This window comes from Octopus bimaculoides, chromosome 1 (genome assembly GCF_046866305.1).
Source record: "Octopus bimaculoides isolate indiv1 chromosome 1, ASM4686630v1, whole genome shotgun sequence".
NCBI classification, from domain to species: domain Eukaryota; kingdom Metazoa; phylum Mollusca; class Cephalopoda; order Octopoda; family Octopodidae; genus Octopus; species Octopus bimaculoides.
Genome location: NC_142928.1, coordinates 4170926 through 4189677, shown reverse-complemented (window position 1 = coordinate 4189677; position 18752 = coordinate 4170926). Strand labels below are relative to the sequence as shown.

Here is an 18752-nt window from a genome sequence, read left to right as displayed (position 1 = left end):
ATGTGTGTGTGTGTAACGAGTTAGGCATATTCGTGAAGATAAAAGAAAAAATATTACGCGGTTCGCCATGCCGCATGATTATGAAACAGTTCATAATGTAAAAAATATTTAATATCTTTCACATATTTAATATATCTTAAAACACATTTAGTTTTACTGCAATATATAACACCAGGTTTCTGTCTACAATTCACTGGCGACAATTCCATAATTGAGCGGCGGAGGTGTAACACTTGCAGGTAACCATGCTGTATGTTCGATGTGATATAAAATTATTTCCCCATTTGAGTGTACACGAATGTGTTAAAAATAAATATACATGGATTTATCTCAACTTTAGCTACTGGTTCTGCCTTGAATGAATGAATTGCAGCTTGACAAAACTTTGGACGCACTAGCACACATATTTTTTGCTGCTTACATATAACAACGGCAGTTCTTAATGAGCTGTGAACAACTGATTCAGTTGTTTATCAACTTATAACAGATGAAGCACGGCCACACAGAAACACACGCTTCATAGACTGATGACATCATCCACAGCCCAGTTCGGTGTGTATGGAGACCTTCTTGTCCCATTCAATTACCACGGTGAAAGTCTTTCCCCATTTGAGTGTACACAAATATGTTAATTATAAATGTTTACAACTTTATCTTATCCATCGCTGCTTAGTGTGCTTTAATTAATTAATGAAGTCCAGCTTGATAAAGCTTAGCACATGCCAAATGTAATTTTTGACGCTTACATATAAAGGTCGACCAAAGTCTTGTGAATATATTTGGTGGACAGAAACTGAAAGAAGCCTGTCACGCGCGCGCAGTGTGTATGCGTATAAGAATAATATAACACGAGAATGAAGGATATCAGGTTTTAATAATAGATCACAACATTTGTTTCTGCACAACACACGAGCTTTAAGTTGCTGACTTTATATTTATATAATTTATATATCATTATACAATATTATTCTTTATAATTACAATATAATTGAATCTTTTTCATCAACACCCGATGAAGTGCCCACACACGGCTGTTTCTGAAAAAGATTCAACAATATTGTAATTGTAAAGAATGATCTTGTATAATTAGTATTTGAAATTAAACTCAGCAACTTAAACCTGTTGTCATCATCATCATCATCGTCGTCGTCGTCGTTTAACGTCCGCTTTCCATGCTGGCATGGGTTTGACGGTTTGACCGAGGGCTGGCGAGCCAGAAGGCTGCACCAGTCTCCAATCTGATCTGGCAATGTTTCTACAGCTGGATGCCCTTCCTAACGCCAACCACTCCGAGAGTGTAGTTGTGCGGTGCAGAAACAAATGTGGTCTACTATTGAAGCCTGTTATCCTCCATCCTTGTGTTATATTATTCTTGCAAAGGCGAGTTCCGCATGTGTATCTACCCCTGGATTATACCCTACTGTAGGATAACAGATGGTGGTGAAATAATGGCATAAGGGCTCTTAAATGCACATTACGAATTTTTTTACCCGAATTATACGATGTGTGTGTGTGTGTTTGTCTCACACCACTGCTTGAAGACCTGTGTTGGTGTGTTTATGTTCCCCTAACTTAGCAGTTTGGCAAAAGAGACTGATAGAATAAGTACCAGACCTAAAAATAATGAGTACTGGGGCTAATTTGTTTGATTAAAACCGTCAAGGGTTTGCCCCAGAATGGCCCGAGTCCAGTGACTGAAACAGGTAAAAGATGTGTGTGTGTGTGTGTGTGTGTCATTGTCTTCATAACACAGGATAGTTGTAAACAAGTGTCACTGCCATACAAGCGGGACCGCTTGTTTCCAGTCTTCTCACGTAAAATATCTCTGGGTATGGGAAAACATTACCTCACCTGCAAACTGGTGAGCGTTGGTGACAGGAAAGGTATCCAGTCGTAGAAAAGTCTGCGTCAACGAATTCCATCTGACCCATGCAAGCATAGAAAAGTAGACGTTAAAATGATGATGATGACTGAGCCTGTCACAGTTTGTAATAAGACAGTGCCTTTTGAATGACAGGAACAACCCATCTGATGGGCTTCTGTGCAGTTTCCATCTGCCCAAGTTTATTCACAAGGTTTGGGTTGGTTGGATGCTATAGAAAATGACATTTGCCTAAGATGCAACGTAGTAAGATTGAACCCGAGATTTCTTGGTTGCCAAGCGAACTTTGTAACCATTCAACCAAACTTTGGGCATCTAATTACATGTAAAGAGTAATAAAAGCCTCCTTCCCTTCACATCAAACGAAAGAGGATGAAGAGGGGGAGGAGGAGGAGGAGGAGTAAGTGGAAACAATGTGAGGGAAAAGAAGTGAAACAAAAAACATGTATAAAAGAACAAAGAAATGAGAAAGAAGGAAGAGAAATAATGACGATAATGAAAGAAGATAAGAAAGAACTTCGATAATAAAAAAGAAGGAAAAAAAGAAACAACTTATCTCACCCTGCTTTCCTCATTTATTAAAAGAAGGTGGCTTGTTTAGTGTCAGAAGCGACACCAGATTATATTTAACTAAACACTTCTTGTATTATATACACACAGGGAAGGACAGACAGACAACAAACAGACACACAGACACAATAAGCAAAACACACACAGCATAACGTAAACAACAAACACAACACGTGTTCAAATCCTCCTGGAATTGATTTTTCCCGTCCCTCACCCATATCCTCACTTAAAAATCAATCGACCGTGAAGGTTGCTATATTTAAATGGTGTTTTTGTAGTTTTAATATTTTTTGCTGCTGTGATTGTTTTGTTTTTTTAACGTCTCGCTTGTGGATCGTAGTAGACCAAGGAGCATCTCAAGCGGGAATGTATTTTCACACGCAAGGAAAGAACTAGGCATACGTACACATACATACCTACATACAGACATTTTTACACACAAACATACACATACATTCGTATACGTACATCAAACCATACAGGCATGTACAAACATGAAGGTTGGGTTCCCTGGAATACACACACTATCACACGCGTACGTATACATAACGGGCAATAGAATAATTACACACACACACACACAGAACACTAAAGAAACGTACATACACCAATACATGAATGACTATATATATACTCACACATACATATACACACAACAGCCTGTTATCCACACATAAAGACACCACCATCAGTCTATCCACACACACATCATTGCTTATAGATCCCAATTCAAACCATAGCTTATACACACTACTGTTGCTATATCCAACACACACACACACACACACACACACCATTGCAGCTATATCCACTCACGTCACAACCGGTATATCCTCACACACATAACTACATACACACACGAATTAATATGTTTTACTTATAAATAAATCCCTGAAAGCTAATGAACTTTTATAGCCACTGCGTGCGTGTGTGTGTGTGTGTGTGTGTGTGTGTGTGTGTGTGTGTGTGTGTCTATGAAGCGATTTCATAATTAAGGCAGCATTTTAAACATAAATGTAGAAGGCTGCCTTATTTTTTAAGGACATTTGTCAATGCGTTTTCTTTCAAGAACAAGGCTAAATATTTTCTAAGTCTACCCCAGCAAGACTTGAACTCAGAGCCAGGAGCTATAAAACCAATTTAAAACAATCCAAATGACTACAAGTGACAGGTTTTTAGCACATCTGAGGATCTCTTTCCTATCATCATCATTATCATCGTCGTCGTCGTTTAACGTCCTTCTTCCATGCTGGCATGGGTGGGATGGTTTAACTGAAGCATTTGAACTCCGAACAAAAAGTCAGAAGAAATGCCACTAAGCAGATTTTCTGGTGATGATTCTGCCAGCTCAGCACCATAGCAGACTGCATTTATCACTCAGTTTAACACTCCACCAGACCCTTAAGGGCTTTTGGAAGCACCCATTCTGCTGCAAGCACTCTGGCTAAATCTCTAGTTTTTGGATAACTCCCATTCTTCGTTGCATAAAAGTCTTGGAGATGTTGTTGGAAGGTTTGGCATAATCACGGGTATGATTGCTCTTACTTAAAAAAAACAAAAATTCAAAAAATGAAGAATATCAGATTTAAAGTTTAAATCTTGGCTTGTGCAGCTTTGAAATTGGACATCTACAGACACTTTTTTTTCAATAATATCTATAATTTTTGGTGGGGGTGGGGGGTGGGGGAATTCAAGATTGTGCCACGTAAAAAGCACTGAGTCCACTCTGTATGCTATGCCCGTAAGCTATGTCTGTACGCTATGCCCATACACAATGCCTGTATGCTATGCTCTTATGCCATGGCCGTACACCAAGCACGTATGCCATACTCGTACGCCATGCTCATATGCCATACCCATACGGCATGCCTGAACACTGTCTGTATGCTACGCCTGTACACTATAACTGTATGCTATGCCCGTACACCATGCTTGTATGCTATGCCCATATGCTATGGCCGTAGGCAATAACTGAGTGAATTTTCAAGGCTTGTAAACCTCCATTGATGTCTTATGTCAGCTCCGTACCAATTAGATGAAACAATCCTGTATTTCTGAGATAAAGAGTTTTTACATTTTATGCATTAGTTTGAGTGATGTCCTCATCTTGGTTGTTACATTTCACTACATTTCTGAAGAAGGCTGCAGTGTACACAGCCAAAGCGTAGTGTATAGCAACAATTAAGATGAAGGCAAATCTCCAACTAATACATCATTTATGCATAGACATACCTCTATTAGACACACCTCTATTTCAGCAGCGCAGGTTCAGAAACATGTAATATAGTCCCAACTTTGCATAGAGGACCTGGGATGATTTATCTGAGATGCTTTTTGGTAGGGGTAAAAAAGAAACACATCTTATATGCTATTAAATATGGTATATGAGATATGTTATCAGGCAGAAGCATGGCTGTATGGTAAGAAGCTTGGTTCACAACCACATGAGTCTGGGTTCAGTCCCATTGTGTGGTACCTTGGGCAAGTGTCTTCAACTATAGCCTCAGGTCATCCAAAGACTTGTGAGTGGATTTGGTAAACGGAAACTGAAAGAAGCCTGCCATGTGTGTGTATATATATATATATATATTATTGTATCTGGGGAGGGTCATTCTCTTTTAGTGCCTTATTAATTTAACACACTCACTGGTTTGATTTCCACTTAATTACTTACTCTTTTACTTGTTTCAGTTATTTGACTGTGGCCATGCTGGAGCACTGCCTTTAGTCAAACAAATCGACCCCAGGACTTATTCTTTGTACTTATTCTATCGGTCTCTTTTGCCCAACTGCTAAGTAACGAGTACGTAAACAAACCAACATCAGTTGTCAAGTGATAGTGGGGAGACAAACACAGACACACAAGCATATACATATATGCACACACACACACACACACACACTCACACACACACACACACACACACAGATATATATATACGACGGGTTTCTTTCAGTTTCCGTCTACCAAATCTGCTCAGAAGGCTTTGGTTGGCCCGAGGCTAAAGTAGAAGATGATTGTCCAAGGTGCCACGTAGTAGGACTGAACTTGGGACCATGTGGCTGGTAAGCAAGCTACTTACCACACAACCACTCCTGCACCTACTTATTTATTTTTTTCTAAATTTTTTCATTGTGTCTTGCAAAATAAATAATTAAATGAGTGGAAACCAGACCAGTGAGTGTGTTAAATTAATAAGGCACTCAAGGAGAATGACCCTCCCCAGAAAATAAAATACGCTGCAACACACGAATTCACATAAAGAATCTTGCAAACCAAATACAAAAACGAAGCATATATGTGTGTGTTTGTGTTTGTCCTCCACCAGTGCTTGACAACAGGTGTTGGTGTGTTTATGTCCTTGTAACTTAGTGGTTTAGCAAAAGAGACTGATAAGATAAGTACCAGGCTTTAAAAAATGTACTGGAGTCAAACCATTCAACTAAAAATTCTTCAAGGTGGTGCCCCAGCATGGCCGCAGTCTAATGACTGAAACAAGTAAAAGATAAAAGATATATAGACACAGGAATGGCTGTGTGGTTAGAAGTTTGCTTCCCGACCACATGCTTCTAGGTTCAGTCCCACTGTGTAGAACCTTGGGCAAGTGTCTTCTACTATAGCCTCAGGGTGACCGAAGCCTTGTGAATGAATTTGACTGAGGGAAACTGAAAAGAAGCCTGTGATATATGATATGTGTGTGTGTTTTTCTGTGTTTGTCACCCACCACCACTTGATGACTGGTGTCGGTGTGTTTACATCCCTATAACTTAGTGGTTTGGCAAAAGAGCTGATAGAGGATTACAAAAAAGAAGGTGCTGGGATCGATTCCTTCATCTAAAAATTTCTTCAAGGTGGTGCTCCAGCATGGCCGCAGTCTAATGACTGAAACAAGTAAAAGAAAAGAGATATCAGGATCCAGAACTTCTGTACTTACATCATCAGGATCTGAGCCAATAGAAAAACTGAGCTCACGGATGGTGAAGACGAAGAAGGAGTGTTGACATCAAGGATCGGACAAAGAGGAAGGAGCCTGACTCAGCACTGACTCAGCACAAGACTGCTTCTTGTTGCAAGGAATGGTAAATGTATCTGAGGCCATCAACCCTCCAGCCTTGAGGAAGGCATATTTATTTCATGCGTTTCATCCAAGCAGTTTACTCATACAGTGTTCGTTATACTCTCTCTCTCTTTAATATATTATCAGGTTACCATTTTAACAACAGTTCTGGGCAACCATTCAAATTTGAAATTACCTTCTTTACTTTGTGTGTGTGTGTGTGTGTTTGTATTTGTGAGTTTGAGTGTGTTATTGTGTGTATGAAAAAGTGTGTGTGTGTGTGTGCGTGTCATGTTTTGTTTGTTGGACGCCATGTTTATTACTGTAATTAACGGTGATAGGAGATTACTGCTGATTAAATGACGACAAAAATAAATTAAAAATTAACGAATATGTGTTATCTTTTGAGTTCAGAATTCCTTGGTGAGATTTTGCAAGTTTGTTGAGTGACCGGATGTGAAATGAAAATAATTGCTAAATGATTAAAGAGAGGTAATGGTGAAGACAGGGGTAGGGTGGAGGAGAAGTAAAGGCAAACTTTGATGAAGAAGCTCACTTTTGCAACCATCTGGTTTTGGGTTCAATCCTACAGTGTGGTACCTCTTGAGAAATGTCTTAATGTTGATCAACTCTTCAGTTCCTGTTGTTTCAGCCCCTTGTAAATGGGTAACCCTACCATGGACTGGTATCCTGTTCAGGGGAAATGTTGGCCTGCCTACCTATGCAGCAGGGTGGCATTATTTGAAAGCTGTAACAATGTAAGAAAGTGCATTGTGGCCAGTGGTATGTAACAACATCTGATAGTCTGGCCAATAGAGTGATATGTACAGACATGACAGAAGTAAATTGACACTCCATAGAACATCGTTTTATGTGTATTTTAATTTGAAAAGGTGTATATTTTTTTATTATTTTACTTATTTATGTTTTAGGTTCTATAATGTGACTGTTTAATCATGCCACATAGAAAAGAAACCTCGAAAGTGTCTGAATTTCAAAGAAGCTATATTATGGGTTAATCTCAAGGTGTAAAATTGTAGAAACCTTGGGATCCTGCTTTCTACAGAGAGTGATTGTGCAATTCACCAGTGAGGGGAAAGAGGGCACATCGCCTCACTCAGATCAACCAGGGCCCTCTGACAGGACCCTTCTCTTTGCTAAGGGAAGTGTGGATGATAATCCTCATTGCAAGGCCTCTGACATAGCAGAACAAGTTAATATCAGTCCCAGAACAGCTCTCAGGTATCTCCACAAACTTGGTTATTACGGCAGAGCAGCAAGAAGGAAGCCACTTCTTTGACCAGCCAACATGAAGCAGAGAAAAGATTAGGCCAGGGAGATGGTGGAGACGCCACTAGCATTTTGGGACGGTCATATTCCCTGATGAGTCCAAATTTGCTCTATTTTCTGACAGTGGTCAAGTGTGTGTCTGGAGACTCTGTGATCAAGAATTTGCTGCCAACAGTGAAACACGGCAGCTACTTTGTGATGGTTTGGACAACAATTTGGAACAATGGTTGATCAGAGCTGGTGGAGTGTGATGGAAACATAAACTCAGATGAATATGTGCCCATGTTGCAGAAAGGACACCTTCTGATCTTCCCCAGTAGTGAAATGATTTAAGAAGACTCTTTATTTGTTGTCACACAGCTAAAAGGACCCAAAATTGGTTGGAAGAGAATGACATTAGAAAGCTTCCATAGCCAACCCAGTCAGCAGATATGAACTTTATTGAACACCTCTGGAGCATAATGGTAGATCCGATAACAGAAGAAAGTGCTTAAAATGTCGCAGGAGTGGCTGTGTGGTAAGTAGCTTGCTTACCAACCACATGGTTCCGGGTTCAGTCCCATTGCGTGGCACCTTGGGCAAGTGTCTTCTGCTATAGCCTCGGGCTGACCAAAGCCTTGTGAGTGGATTTGGTAGACGGAAACTGAAAGAAGCCTGACGTATATATGTATATATATGTGTGTGTTTGTGTGTCTGTGTTTGTCCCCCTAGCATTACTTGACAACCGATGCTGGTGTGTTTATGTCCCTGTAACTTAGCGGTTTGGCAAAAGAGACCGATAGAATAAGTACTAGGCTTACAAAGAATAAGTCATAGGATTGATTTGCTCGACTAAAGGCGGTGCTCCAGTATGGCCACAGTCAAATGACTGAAACAAGTAAAAGAGATATATATATAATCATCCAACATTCTGACTACTGTATTATTCTAAATATACAATATCTGTACATCACTTCAAAATCTCTGTCTGTCTGCCCCCCCCTCTCTCTCACTCTCTCTCTCTCTCCATATATATATATATATATACATACACACACACTCACAACAGGCTTCCGCACAGCTTCTGTCTCTCAAATTACACCATTACGTTTCCAAAGTCTATGTCAACTTGAGGATACACACATAACAGAAAACATTTATTTCTGGATGATAAACAAGTGTAACTGCAAGTTAATGAAACTTCTTAGCCATTATAAATTCTTCTTCATATTGGATAACATACATTATATATTATAATGTCATTCTGCTGAGGTCAGAAGGCTCTTGTAAAGGATAATGCCGAAATGTCTTGGAGATAAAATACCTGAAAGACATATTCTACTCTGTTTGGTTGACCAAACTGAATGTTCATAATATGGTTACAATTTCAAATAATTTGTACATTACAACAGAAAGGTATTCAATATAATCCATATGGGAAAATAAAACAGATAATAATAATAATAATAATAATAATAATAATAATATTAATAATAATAATAAAAAAACAAACTATGCTGTATCATAGATATAGCATGCCCAGCTGACATCAAGATATGCGATAAGTAAGAAAGAAAAGTTGAGAGATATGACAGGTTAGCTTGGGAAGTTAAGCAGCTGTGGTTGATGAAAAAGGTAGCAGTAGTACCAATAATTGTCAGAGCCCTGGGAACAGTGAGTAAAAATCTCGAGAAGCATGTGGAACAAATAGGGGCTGCAATAAGGGTGGAGCACTTGCAGAAAACAGCACTGCTTGGAACAGCTCAAGTACTCTGGAAGGTGCTCGAAAAATAAGGGGTGTTACCTTAGTTCACTGGTAGGGAACAGCTGACACCGTAGTACATCTCCAGCATTAGAAGCTGTGCAAAGACAAGAAATAATAATAATAATAATAATAATTGCCCGGATGCAGTACCAGGCAGTGGCTCTCCTGGCTTCTGATCTTAACTGATTGGAAGTGTTATCATGTACGTTGTTTTGTCTTGGTATAAAAGATGGGCTACAGCAAATATTCTGCTCAAAATCACAGATTTGCTTCTCAGTTGTCTGGCCTTCATCAGTTGAGCATGTCCCTTGGTGGCTGACGAGATGTGCATCTCTGATCATGAGCAGAAGTAGTGGAGGAGCATCATAGCCATGTGTTAAGAGGAATTCTTTGGGGTTTGGATAATTCACTTCTGGAAACGTCCTTAAATAACCCTTATTCAGGGACCTTTTGAGTGGGATGGGTTACTCGACCTGAAGAAAATACTAACTGGGCCCCACCTGCAAGGTTATGCACTGTTTATCTTGATGTGAGATCACCATGTCATGCACACATGGTTGTGATGCATGTGCCTGGTGTACCCTTATCAGACGGGTAGTCATGATGGGTATAATGGGCTTCGTATATTTTACCCCAGTGTCACTTTGATGGCATGCACTGCTCTCTCACTCAATAGTAATAATAATAATAATGACACTGGATAATGTGTCAGCATTATAAAATCAAAACTGCTGACAAATGGTACAAGCACCACCCTGAGGCTGTAACTGAGGGAGAAAATGTAACGATTCTTTGGGACTTCCCAGTATGTACAGATAGGACCATCAAAGCAAGCAAACCAGATGTTGTGAAAGACAAAAGCAATAAAGTCTGTTTATTGATTGACATGAACAAACCCTGTGACCATAATATCTCGGCAAAAGAATTTGGTAAGCTCAGAAAATATAAAGATCTGCTAATCGAAATTGAAAGGATGTGGCATCTCAAGACAGTTACAATACCAATGATTGTAGGAGCACTTGGAATGATCAAAAACGGAACTGAAAATTATTTAAGAATGATCCCTGGCTTACCATCCATGCAGGAAGTGCAAAAGATTGTCTTAACTGGTACGTCACATGTATTGAAAAGAGCATTGTCACTGAATTTTTCTTTCTCTTTTACCCTCTTTATTTTATTTGTTTACGTATTTATTTTATTCTTTTATTCATTTCAATCATTTGACTGCGGCCATACTGGAGCACCGCCTTTAGTTGAGCAAATCGACCCCAGGACTTATTCTTTGTAAGCCTAGTACTTATTCTATCGGTCTCTTTTGCTGAACCGTTAAGTTACGGGGACGTAAACACACCAACATCAGTTGTCAAGTGATGGTGGAGGGACAAACTCAAACACACACACACACACACACACACACACACATATAACAGGCTTCTTACAGTTCCTGTCTACCAAATCCACTCAGAAGGCTTTGAATTTTTTCCATTTTCTCTGTCTTTCTTCCCCTTTTCTCTATCACATGACTTTGTAAATGGACAATCTGGTGTGTTTATTTTAATGTATATGGTGCGTTTCTCTGCCCTAGGTGTCAGGAAGATACTCAGCAAGAAATGGAAACAGAATTGAAAGAAGATGATAATGAAAATAATGATAATAAGCTATAAAGACTAACCATACAACATAAGCAAGAAAACCAGACATGATTATAGAGGACAAACAGACTTTGCAAAATCATGGATTTTGCAATTCCTTATGATAGCAGAGTCAATACCAAAGAAATTGAAAAATGTCGGGAAATATCACGACATAGCCTGAGAACTGAGCAGTTCACTGCATCAACCCCAGTATGTGACAGGTACTTATTTTATTGACCCTCAAAGGATGAAAGGCAAAGTCATCCTCAGTGGAATTTGAACTAAGAACATAAAGAACCAGAAGAAATGCTGCTAAACATTCTATTTGGCAGAAGGATTCTGCTTCACCAATAATAGTAATAATAAATTCTTTTATTAACCGCGAGGGCTCACATACAATAACATTAAAGGACATGCAACAACATAAAAGACAAAAACGGGACAATACAATGGGTTTTACAGTGTGTAAACAAAAATAACATTAAAAAATTAAACAAATTAAAACTCCGAATAGGGGAGGTGCTTTAAGGTCCTTGTGGAAAAAACCACGGGTGCCTGATCAACAGGACAAGAGCCCTTCTCCTGTGATTTCCTTTTTACAGGTGCACACTCAAAATTGATCCTTTCACATTGGCCATTCTTCCAACATTCACCCACTTTTCAATGAACTTGCTACAAGGCAACACTTCCCTCTCTCCATCCTTAACTTTCTTTTCAAGTTAAACTTGAAAATGTTGATGAGGGCTTGGCCAAAGTGGAAAGTGTTTGTCTTTAGCCCTTTCAAAGGGGTCCACCATACTATCTCTTTCGCTACAGCCACTAGACAAATAAAAATTGCCTGCCCCTCTCAGCCAAAAGGGGACGGTAGGGCAATCTTCACAATAGATTCAGCTGATAGCCGGATCCATCCTACATAAACCCACAGGTCAGCAATAATAATAATAATAATCCTTTCTATTATAGGCACAAGGCTTGAAATTTTGGGGGTGGAGTGGGGAGGAAGGGAGTAAGTAGATTACATCTACCGCAGTACTTCACTGGTTCCCTTTTTATTGACCCCGCAAAAGGGTGTAAGACAAAATTGACCTCTGTGGGATTTTTCATTTAGAACATAACAAGTCAAAATACAGCTAAGAATTTTGTCTGGCATGCTAACAATTCTGCCAGCTCACCACCTTGATAATAATAATAATAATAATAACAATCCTTTCTACTGGAGGCACAAGGCCTGAAATTTTGGGAAGGGGGCCTGTCAATTAGATCGACCCCAGTACACAACTTGTACTTAATTTATTATTTGAAATTTTTGCCATAAGAGCAGCTTGGGGGGGGGGGGGCGGAGTGGGGATAAGATGATTACATCGATCCCCAGTGCACAACTGGTACTTATTTCATTGATCCCGAGAGGATAAAAGGCAAAGTTGATCTTGGCGGAATTTGAGCCCAGAACACGAAGACAGACGAAATGCCGCTGAGCATTTTGCCTGGTGAGCTACCATTTCTGCCAGATCACCACTTTAATAACAATAATAATCCCTTCTACTATAGGCACAAGGCCTGAAATTTGGGGGAGGAGGACAGTCAATTACATCGACCCCCCCCCCCCCCCCCCTGAGTTTCACCGGTACTTAATTTATCGACCCCTGAAAGGATTATTAATAATAATCCTTTCTACTAAAGGTACAAAACCTGAAATTTTTGATGGGGAGGGCAACAGTTGATTATATTGACTCCGGTATGCAACTGGTACTTAATTTATCGACTCTGAAAGGATGAAAGGCAAAGTCGACTTTGGCAGGATTTGAACTCAGAGCATAAGAACAGATGAAATGCTGCTAAGCATTCTGCCTGGCGTGCTAACGATTCTGCCAGTTCACCTAATAATAATAATGATAATAATAATAACAATAATAATAATAATAACAATAATAATAATAATAACAACAATAATAATAATAATAATAATAATAATAATGATAATAACGATTTCAAGTTTTTGCTACAAGGGCAGCTTGGAGGAGGGGATTAAGTGACTACATCAACCCCAGTGTGTAACTGGTACTTATTTAATTGACCTGGAAAGGATGAAAAGCAAAGTTGACCTCAGTGGAATTTGAACTCAAAACGTAAGGATGGACGAAATGCTGGGTAAGCATTCTGCCTGGCATGCAAACAATTCTGCCAGCTCACCTAATAATAATAATAATAATAATAATAATAATAAGAAGAAGAAGAAGAAGAAGAAGAAAGAAGAGGAATATTCCAGGGAGACACGCTCTCTCCACTCCTGTTCTGCCTGGCTCTCACACCTTTAACTGAATTGCTAAATAGAACTGGATGCGGTTACAAATGCTACGGAAAAACAGTCAGCCACCTTCTATATATGGATAACCAAAAATTATATGCTAAAAACGACAAAGAGCTAGAAACACTACTACAGACAGTACATGGCTTTACCAAGGAAATAGATATGAAATTCGGATTAGAAAAATGTGCCAAAGCAACTCTGAAAAGAGGAAAATTAGTTAAAAGTAGCAAAATAACACTAGATAAAGCCAATGAAATAAGAGAACTAGACAAAAGCCAACCATACAAGTATTTAGGAGTCAATGAACTAGATAGGATACAACATACACAAATGAAAGAAAAAATAAAGAAAGAGTACTATAGACGAGTTAGATCAATACTAAAAACAGAGCTCAATGCTAAAAACAAGATAATGGGTATCAACACTTTAGCTGTCCCAGTTATAAGCTACAGCTACAACATCCTTAACTGGACACTAGACGAACTATCTAAAATAGACAGGAAAACAAGAAAAATAATGACAGAATATAGGATGCACCACCCAAAATCTGACATAGAAAGGCTATATATACAATGCACAGAAGGTGGCAGGGGTCTTATACAGCTAGAAAACTATTATAAAATAACCACCATAGGACTGCAAAAATACCTACTCCAGAAGCAAGGAAAACTAATACAAATAGCCACAAAACACGAGCAAAACAAAAAACTGTTTTCAGTATTTAAGGAAGCTGACAAATACAAACAAGAAATCATACTACCTAACAAATACGAAGAAGAAGAAGAAGAAACAACAAAAGCTATAAAACAAATGAAATCCAAACTAAAACTAGAACAGCAACGGACCATGATAAAAGATGGCTAGAAAAGCCCCTACATGGTAAATACTGGGCTAAACTAAATGCAAAAGAAATAGACAGAGAAAAATCCCAGCAATGGTTGAGAAGCTCAGGACTCAAAGCAGAGACTGAAGGATTTTTAATTGCTGCACAAGACCAAAGCCTCCCCACCAGAAATTACCAAAAACACATAATGAAAAGAAACATAACAAGTAACTGTAGAATATGTGGAGATGGACAAGAAACAATAAATCATATTATCTCTGGCTGCCCAGTCCTGGCTAAGAAGGAATATATTCACAGACATGACAGAGCTGGGACCTATATACACTGGAAGCTAAGCCAACATTATGGAATAACAACAGAAAAAAGATGGTATAAACACACGCCAGAAAAGGTCACAGAAAATGAGAAAGCAACCATATTCTAGGATATGCCAATACACTCAGATAGAGAAATTAAGGCAAATAGACCAGATATAGTTGTCAAAGATCATGAAGAAAAAAAATGCTTTCTAATTGATGTATCAATACCAGCAGATGACAACGTTTCTCTAAAAGAAATGGAAAGACCTGGAAATAGAGATAACTCGAATGTGGAATCTAAAAACAAACAATTCCAATCATAGTAGGTGCCTTAGGTATAATAAAAAAATATTCAGACAAATACATAACAAAAACACCAGGAATTACAAATATATATAACATACAGAAAATTGCACTACTGGGCACTGCACACATTCTACGCAAAACACTTTCAATACAGTAAACATAAGAGCACCACAGCAATCCACAGCACATACCCAAGGCGCACAGAACTGCGCTCGGTAGTGAGGTGAAAGCACGTTATAAAAATAAAACTACTTAACAATAATAATAATAATAATAATAATAATAATAATAATAATAATAATAATAATAATAATAATAATAATGCTATTTTATACCAGTTATATTCTGATCATTTTAAGATGAAATATATTAGCAGAGAAAACAACAAAATTAACAACAGTGAGACAAATAAAAGATGTAATGCCTACGTCTTTTAACCACAGAAAATGTAATGATTTTTTTTCTTTTTCTTATGTATTGTAGAGTATCATGGAGTACAACAAAGTAGAAATAAAACTCCCTAAGGGTGAGTAGACGAAGCTGGTTTAAAATATTTTATTCCACTTGTGCCACCAATACCTCTGACAAAAATATGATTGCTTCGTTAGAAGTTGATAAGATTAATCACTTTTTCATGGATAACTCAGATTATGACTGGTCGAATTATTGATTCAGTTTGTTACATTTATGAGAGATCAATAAAATACTTATTGATTGAAAGTTGTATATATATATATATATATATATATATATATATATATATATATATATATATATATATATATATGTATATATATATATGTATATATATATATACATACATATATATACATATATGTATATGTGATAAATAATAGAAAATATAAATATACTTACTAGGAATTTCATTGCTAAGTATTTATGGATGCAAACTTGATTAAACAGATTTAGACAGCCTTGTATTATATAAGCAATGTGTCTACATCAACCATGTGCTGTTTCTCTGTATTTTTGTGTGTGTGTGTATGTGTGTATATATATATATGTGGGTGCGTGGACAGGAAGTGGCTGATTGCAGTAGTTGCACTCCAGTGTATAGAAAGAAAAGGATTTAATTTGACACATTACCAAACAAGTAACACGTAGTAAACTCTGCTTACTCATATTCACACATTAATCGAGTTAATTTCTTGTCTCTGTGACAGTCGTACTAAATATCTTGTCAATTGGAGAAATTAGTTGCCAATCAGTGTCCGGCATATCTTGCTGAGACACAATGCAAATTCTTCACTTCTGTTCATTAGTGCTACTTTCCGTTGGTCATTATAGTCTTTTATAGATTAATCTTATCTTCAAATGTCACTTGAATCGCTTTTTGTCTTTCATTCATTTGGACTTCCTTTATATCATCATCATCGAACATCTATGATCCATTCTGACATCGGTTGGACAATTAGATTTGTACTGTGAATGACACATGCATACATGTATGTATTTGTATATGTATCATCATCATCATCATCATCATCAACATCATCATTTAATGTCCCTTTCCCCACGCTAGCATAGGCTGGATAGTTTGATGTGAACCAGTGGCCCAAAGGGCTGCAGTGAGGCCCAGTGTCTGCTTTAACATTTTGGTATGGTTCCTACAGCTAGATGCCTTTCTTGACACCAACTACTTTATAGAGTGTACTGGATGTACCTATATATATATATATATATATATATATATATATATATATGATCATCATTGTCAACATCATCATCATCATCAACATCCATCTTCCATGCTGACATGGATTGGACTGTTTGACTGAAGCTGGCAAGACTGGAGAGCTGCACCAGGCTTCAATTGTCTGCTTTGGCATGATTTCTACAGCTGGATGCTCTTCCTAACACCAACCCCTTTACAGAGTGTACTGAGTGCCTTTTATGTAGCACCAGCACCAGTGGTGTTGTCAAGTTAAATGGCAAGACAAAGACCTCTCAGCTGGGAGATGGAGTGGCACCAAGGGAAGTGGCTGTGTGCCAGGTGAGAGGTTAGAGTATGATAGAGGGACACAGAAGCTTGGTGCAGGTTTCTGCATGACCAGCTCCTGTCAAACTGTTCCACTCATGCCAGCATAGAAGGTCGATGTTAAACGATGAGGATGATGATGATGTATGTATGTGTGTATGTATGTATGTATGTATCATCAACATTTAATGTTCATTTTCCATGCTGGCATAGGTTAAACAGTTTGACAGGATCTGATGAATGTAAGGACTGTATCATATTCCAGTGTTTGTTTGGCATGGTTTCTAGAGATTGATGCCCTTCTTAATGCCATTTACTTTAGAGCATGTACTGGGAACTTTTTGTGTCACCAGTACCACATATAAATTATGATATAGTCATCTCCATCTGGCCTTTGGGATCCTTCATCAAAGCCCACTTTATTGTAAACATTTGAGCCAGTTCTCTGGTCTGAGGTGAAGTTCTTCCTGTCCTTCTACTCAAAAATGCTGAGTTTGTATCTGTTCAATACTGAATGAATAAAAAAAATTAACGAAACAGCTGTAAAGAAGTGTTTTACAAAACAAAGCTTAATAAATAAAAGAAAGAAAAAAACAAATAAATGAATTTCCACTAAAGTAATATGCAAATTATTCTTTATTTAGTTTTAACACAATTCATTGATATTAATTAGTTGTTAGTTATATCACCATTTATAGTCTGGAAATCTAAAACATTGTAAAGAAGAGCACAAATATATAGGTTCTGGATATTATGTTTATATCATTGAAGGATTCAGATTTTCAAAGGATAAGTGCATGGATTTTTGTGCTCTCTTAAATAGGATGTCTTACAACCAACCTAGAATGTTAGGTGTTTGTAATCCTCTTAGCAGCAACGTGTGTTGTTTCTATCATTAAGTTGCTTTGTCCTTTAGCTACACATATGTCTTGCAGGGTTGGGACATTGTTTAATGTAATGTTTTGTTGCAGTGCTGCACGTTTGATGTGTGTTTTGACAATTGTTGGTGCTGAGTTCAATCGCTGTTGAGTGAGAGAAATTACGTTCTGTGTCAAGAACATAATGATAGATAAATAGATAGATAGATAGATAGATAGATAAATAAATAGATAGATAGATAGAGAGAGAGAGACAGAGAGACAGAGAGATTAGTGGAACATCCAGGTAAAAATGGGGTCTGTAGCACTGAGTTTGTACTGAACTTAATTATCTTTATAGTAATGATATTTTTTATACAAATTTGTCAGAGAAGAATCTACATCAATGATCTTCGTGAAACCTACCAGATGAGGGGTAATATGTTGCTTAAATATCTGTTGATCAACATCTGTAGCTCAACTTTTGTAGGAAAACCATGGCTGACAGCATATTTCACAGTGTTGCAGCATCGAAAGGAAAGACTGGGAGAAAAATTTAGTTGGGTAAGGGTGTCTAAATGATAAACATAAGGAATAGGGGAAAGATGGATGCATCCAGTTTTATCACCTATAGGTAGAGTGTGTATACAGCTTGTTGATAATGCGGAGTATCAGAAAAGTTAGCATTGCAATAAAAGACCCGGGTAAGAAGCAAGACGTAACTGAGTTGGAAAATTTGTACAATGATGGTGAACGGGTCCTTACCAAGGAACTGGTTGTCAATCTTTGCAGGTGCATACTCTGTGAGCTTTGTGTGTAGAGTAGCAAAAGCAAAAGCATTGTCCCAAAATATTTAGTTCTTGTTCCATCAGCAAGCAACTGATGTGGGTAGTTTATTTCACACTCAGAATCGCTGAAGCATGGAAAAAAAACTACCCACATCAGTTGTTCGCTGTTGGGA

General features: G+C 38.0%; 1 protein-coding gene across 1 annotated transcript in view; it reads right to left on the bottom strand.

Annotated features, from left to right (window-relative positions):
* The window catches only part of LOC106870904 (uncharacterized), an 80103-nt gene extending 64096 nt beyond the window's left edge, over nt 1–16007 (bottom strand). The window contains exon 1 of the mRNA XM_089347961.1: nt 15812–16007. Coding sequence (XP_089204087.1) covers nt 15812–15823 — 12 coding nt within the window. The 5' untranslated portion in view covers nt 15824–16007. The remainder of the gene's footprint in view (nt 1–15811) is intronic.
* Between the last annotated feature and the right edge of the window lie 2745 nt (nt 16008–18752).